The sequence below is a fragment of the Hesperophylax consimilis genome, chromosome 25, assembly GCF_061612785.1.
Source record: "Hesperophylax consimilis isolate HC1 chromosome 25, BYU_Hcon_1.0, whole genome shotgun sequence".
Lineage (NCBI taxonomy): Eukaryota > Metazoa > Arthropoda > Insecta > Trichoptera > Limnephilidae > Hesperophylax > Hesperophylax consimilis.
The window spans coordinates 24711431-24717505 of NC_142860.1; the positions used below are offsets into that span (position 1 = coordinate 24711431).

A 6075-nucleotide genomic window follows, 5' to 3' on the forward strand; every position below is an offset into this window, starting at 1 on the left:
GTTTCGGCTCGCAGCATTTAATGCAGTCCATCAGCTGGCTCACCCAGGCGTCAAGACAACGGTTAAGCTCATAACTGAACGTTATGTCTGGCCGGCCATTAAGGCGGACGCGAGTAAATTTGCACGCAACTGCCTACAGTGCCAACGCAGTAAGGTGTCACGTCACGTGTCAGCACCCCTAGGAACTTTTCCCAGACCATCGGCCAGATTCGAGCATGTGCACATAGACATCATCATCATGCCCTCATCTGAAGGATGCCGATACTGCCTCACCTGCGTAGACAGGCTTACAAGATGGCCAGAGGCTTTCCCGATTAGGGATCAGGAAGCAGCAACTGTAGCGCGCGCTTTCTACCAGGGGTGGATTACTAGGTTCGGTACTCTGCTCCGAGTTACTACCGACCAAGGAAGACAAACTGTCTGAGTCGAGGCTGTTCAGGGAGTTAAACTGCCTGGCAGGTACGACTCAGATACGTACCACGGCTTACCATCCTGCGGCTAACGGCATGGTTGAGAGGCTACACCGCCAGCTTAAGGCAGCAATCAAATGCCATCAGAACGACCGCTGGACTGAGGTGCTACCCACAGTGTTAATGGGAATCAGGGCAGCTTGGAGGGATGATCTCGCTGCCACTTCGGCCGAACTGGTGTACGGCGAGCCACTCCGCCTACCTGGAGAATTCCTCGTTGCTCGGCCAGCGAACGACGACAGCACCAGCGATTTCCTCAAAGAGCTAAGGCAACATTTTAATAACCTAAGACCGGTTGAAGGTTTCCGACATGTTGAAAGGAAATGCTTCATTTTTAAAGACCTTCCCGCAGCTACCCATGTGTTTCTAAGGGACGACACCGTAAAAAGCCCGCTTCAGAAACCCTACACTGGCCCTCACCGAGTGGTACGCCGGAACGAAAAAACGTTCACCATTTTAAACAAAGGAAAGGAGGTAACGGTGAGCATAGACCGCCTCAAACCTGCTTACATTGCCCAGGAAACTAAGGGAACTACGCAAGGAATAAGATCAACCCTTCCTATGCCCGCTACCAACCCGGATCGCACTCACACGACCACACATTCCGGTAGGCGTGTTCGTTTTCCGGACTACTTTAACGCCTAAAGGCACGTTCAACCCTAAATGCAGAATTATGTGTTTTGATGAAAGCGGAGTGATGTAGTGATCGGTTGAGGCATCGTGGAGCTGCGTGCACCAGACCATCTCTGCACAAGCGCGGATAATAGTGCTTACAATAGTTATTTTAGTGTATTCTCAGCCTGTGTCGTGAACAGTGTTTGTAATTTATAATATTTTTATTTTTTTTTAACCATTTTATTTTAACGTGAGAGAATACTACAACAACCGTACAGTGGCCCTGAACCCAAGATAAATGCAACAACACCAGGACCAACCCTTGCTTATAAAACTTTAAACCCTTCTTAAGACCATCAATAAGCAAGATCTGACTCAGCTTTTCTTTCTATCGCGGCCCTCAACCGTACCGCTGGAAGGAGAGTCCTGTAGTTGTACGCCACTACTTCATTTGAACGGAATTCCAGAAGTTTCGATTTTTTCCAAACAAGATTCTTGGATGTTCTTTTATTATTTTTCATTTTTGTTTGGCAAATTCTACATAGTAACCAAATTGTTCTAGAATCTTCTTTAACTTATAAAAGCGGCAGCGTGAAGGAACTCACCAGTATTCCGTCTCCAAACCGCCAGCCAAGTTGACCTAAATATCGCCAGCATTTTATTGTGAATAATAAACGAGATTTTTATTTGTACACTAAGATAACTACACATGTATTCAAATTGAGAATAAAATGGTTTTCCTCTCAGATAATGCCCAGGGCCGAAGACAGAATGTGGCTGCTTTGAATGTGTTGCTCGCTCTAAGTGATGTCCAGGGACTAGGGATAGAGTTTCTGTAACAAAAAGCAATACCAGAATTCTTAATAAGTCAATAATCGGAATAAAAAAATATGCTGATTGTTCACTACATTAAATTATAAGAAGAATTACACATGCATGTAAAGCCGCAATCGATGCCTCCATCGAGTGATGTCCTGGGTCAAAGAGAGATTGTGAATGCCTTTAAAGTGATGCTCCTCTCAAGTGATGTCCAGCGCAAAAGAGAGATTATATCTGCCTTGAAAGTGGTGCTCCTCTCAAGTGATGTCCAGGGCCATAGAGGGAATGTTGCTGCCTTGGGTGTGTAGCTCAAGTGATGTCCATGCGTTGCGTTGAGTATGTTGTACTCATTTCCATGGACCTGTGTACTGTATTTTTAAAATAAGCACCTGAAAAGGAAAAAAAATTTACTTACATTCCACCACTTAGGTTATGAACATGATATTATTTTTGTTCACTTTTAGTTCAACAAAAAATATAATTTTGGGGTATTATGAAATATTGCGCTACCTCCTTCTTTAACCAACGTTTCAGAGAGCATTACAGTGTCTATCATCAGATGTGCAAGGTAGATGTGATCTCCTTGATGATTTACACTGTGATCCTGTCTTGACTAGAAGCAGGTAGCGCAACATGGCGTAATACCCCAAAAAATAAATCACTGTTCATGACTTTATTTAATCTCCTTCGGGAAAAAATGCTTTGTAAAAGAGCATTGTTTTGTTTACTGTAATAATATAACGGTATATCATTAAATTTGTCCAAAATGTCCAGAGCCAAAGATAGTTTGGTTCTGCCTAGAGTGTGGTGTATCCCTCAAGCGATGTCCAGAGCCAAAGATAGTTTGTTTCTGCCTAGAGTGTGGTGTATCTCTCAAGCGATATCCAGAGCCAAAAATAGTATGTTTTTACCTTAAACGTGTGTTGTATCCCTCAAATGATGTCCAGGGTCAAAGATTTTAAGTTTATACCTCGAGCGTGTGTTGTATCCCTCAAATGATGTCCAGGGCTAAAGAAAGTTTGTTTCTGCCTAGAGTGTGGTGTATCCCTCAAGCGATGTCCATAGCCGAAGATAGTTTGTTTCTACCTTGAGTGTGGTGCATCGCTCAAATGATTTCTATGGCCAAATATAGAAAATGGCTTGTTTGAGTGTGTTGTAACCATCTAGTGATGTCCAATGTTAGTTTACCTTTATTTAAAACATTAGACTTTTTAATTTACTAAAATAAATAATTTAAAAAAAAACATTTAGTAAATTTCACTTATTTATTATTATTTTTTACATTAACCCGACACAGGAGGCTATTAGAAAAATAATTTCCCTCAGGACCTATGTCATCTTTGGGGATGATGTGTAGAAAGTCTTTTTGAGGAGAGAAAAGAGTTTATTCATTAATAATCTTGTGTATTTTGTCACAATTTTAGCAGAAGACAATGATTATTTGTAACCAAATACAGTATATTTCATAACATGTCAATAAATTTATGTACAGATTTAGATTGCAATAATCAATACATTTAGTTTTATATTCTGTATAAATATGCAATCCCCCCATGCGTTAATATATTAAAATTGTTAATAAAGCTTTTATACCGGTACGATAAATATGTTTAAATGATTTTGTATATTTTAAATAAGTAAGTACGCTGGTAAGAAATATGTAACTTTACCTGTATTGAAGTGAGTTAAACTGGAAGTTCATGGATCATGTTTTAATGTTGTCAGCAGGCGCTGCATCTGCCTTATCTCTTGCTTGGATTGCGTATTGCATAGACTGGCCAAGGTAGTTTCACTATTCTACTAAACTAACTTGTCACTGCTACAGACTGATGTACACTTAGTGCATATTTCATGGTGACATTTTGTTACAAGTGTTTTAACGAAGAACCACTTTTGTAGTCATTTGAAGTAAGAAGACCGCACTTGATTGGATTTTCAATACTTATTAATAACGTAATAATGTTTACATAATTAGAGAACAACTCACTTTATTTCTTTAGTATCTATTCACAAGTTTTATTATTTCACCTGGATATATTGTATCACAAAGCTCATGTTTCAAGAACTCACATATTTAAAAAAGTTATTATTGTTCATGATATTTTTATACTGGGCTGGTGGCATTGCCTTTAAAGACACCCATGGTGGTATAGTCTCATAGGAGAGGAGACTCATTCTGTCAGGGTGGCTTCCTGATGGCTGCGAAGTAGTTCAACCATTTCTCTGTGTCCCCTTTCCTCCGCCCAAGAGAGAGCCGTCTTTCCATCTTTGTCCTGGCAGGAGGCATTGGCATTGTACTGTAGAAGGACCTCCACAACATTCACATGTCCTTCGAAAGCTGCCCATGACAAGGCTGCTCTGCCATCATCACGCTGAGAGTTGACATCAACACCGCGCTGCAGCAGGAGTACCACAATCTCCGCGTGACCATTAGCAGCTGCCTGGAAAAATGCAGTGTCACCATCTTCATCCTGGGAGTTTAAATCGGCACCATTTAACACTAGCAGTTTGGTAATCTCTAGATGTCCGTAAGCCGCAGCATAGTTTAATGCAGTCCAGCCGACATTATCCCTTGTGTGGATGTCTGCTCCTTTCTCCAACAGTTTTTGTACTGCATCAAGATGACCATGGACAGAAGCAAAAGAAAGAGCACAATTACCGTCCGCAGTCTGAGAGTTTACATCAGCTCCATTTAACAGTAGAAAATCGACGACCCCGAGATGTCCTTCACTTGCAGCTGCAATTAATGCAGTCCAGCCGTCATTACCCATTGTATTGATGTCTGCTCCTTTCTCCAATAGTTTTTGTACTATGGCAAGATGACCATTATTAGCTGCAAGGAAAAGAGCAGAGCATCCATCTACCGCCTGAGAGATCGAATCTGCTCCATTCAACAGTAGGAGTTCAACGACCTCTAGATGTTTTTTATTTGCAGCTAACATTAATGCAGTCCAACCATCATTACTCCTTGTGTGGATATCTGCTCCTTTCTCCAAAAGTTTGCGTACTGTGTCAAGATGCCCATCGTCAGAAGCCATTAGAAGAGAAGAATAACCGTTTTCCTTCTGGAAGTTTATATCAGCTCCATTTAACAGTAAGAGATCGACGACCTCTAGATGTCCATTACTTGCCGCTAGCATCAATGCGGTCCAGCCGCCATTACCCATTATGTGGATGTCTGCTCCTTTCTTCAACAGTTTACGTACTGTATCAAGGTGCCCATTGGCAGAAGCAATGGAAAGAGCAGAGTAACCGTCTGAATTCTGAGAGTTTACCTCAAGCCCATTTAACAGTAATAGATCAACAACCTCGAGATGTCCTTCACATGCAGCTGCCATTAATGCAGTCCAGCCGTCATTACCCATATTGTTTATGTCAGCTCCTTTCTCCAATAGTTTTCGTACTGTGGCAAGGTGTCCATTGGCAGAAGCAATCGAAAGAGCGGAGTTACCTTCAATATTCTGAAGGTTTAAATCAGCTCCATTAAACAGCAGGAAATCTATGATCTTCTGAGATCCTTTACGTGCAGCTAGCATTAATGCAGTACAGCCATCATTATTCATTTTATTGATGTCTGTTTCTTTCTCCAATAGTTTTTGTACTGTAGCAAGGTGCCCATAGGCAGAAGCAATAATAAGAACGGAGTCACCATTAGCATTCCGAGGGTTTAAATCAGCTCCATTTGATAGTAGAAGTTCGACGAGCTCCAGAGATCCTTTACTTGCAGCTACCATTAATACAGTCAAGCCGTCTTTATTCCTTGAGTGAATGTCTGCTCCTTTCTCCAATAATTTTTGTACTGTGGCAAGGTGCCCATTGGCAGAAGCAATAAAAAGGGCGGAGTTACCATCAGCATTCTGAGGGTTTAAATCAGCTCCATTTAATAGTAAGAGATCGACGAGCTCTAGAGATCCTTTACTTGCAACTAGCATTAATGCAGTCAAGCTGTCTTTATTCCTTGAGTGAATGTCTGCTCCTTTATCCAAAAGTCGGCGCACTGTATCACGGTGTCCATTTTTAGCCGCACAGAGAAAAGCGTTGTTACCATGTGCTTCCTGGGAGTTCAAATCAGACCCCTTCAACAGTAGAAGGTCGACGACCTCTAGATGACCTTTACTTGCAGCTGCCATTAATGCAGTCAAGCCGTCTTTATTCCTTGAATGAATGTCTG

General features: G+C 41.6%; 1 protein-coding gene and 1 long non-coding RNA gene across 2 annotated transcripts; one reads left to right on the forward strand and one right to left on the reverse strand.

Annotated features, from left to right (window-relative positions):
- Positions 1-506: 506 nt before the first annotated feature.
- Positions 507-1115, forward strand: LOC149411719 (uncharacterized). Its single transcript, XM_089646724.1, has one exon. It carries the CDS (start codon positions 507-509, stop codon positions 1113-1115), a length of 609 nt encoding a protein of 202 aa, XP_089502850.1.
- A 960-nt stretch (positions 1116-2075) lies between these two features.
- On the reverse strand, positions 2076-3779 carry LOC149411720 (uncharacterized). Its single transcript, XR_016304786.1, has 3 exons — positions 3575-3779; positions 2875-3092; positions 2076-2293 (listed from the first exon to the last, which is right to left on the reverse strand). It is a non-coding gene; the product is annotated as an uncharacterized LOC149411720 (long non-coding RNA).
- Between the last annotated feature and the right edge of the window lie 2296 nt (positions 3780-6075).

Coding starts and splice junctions, on each gene's coding strand:
- LOC149411719 (XM_089646724.1), top strand. CDS start 507: ATGGTTGAGAGGCTACACCGCCAGCTTAAGGCAGCAATCAAATGCCAT.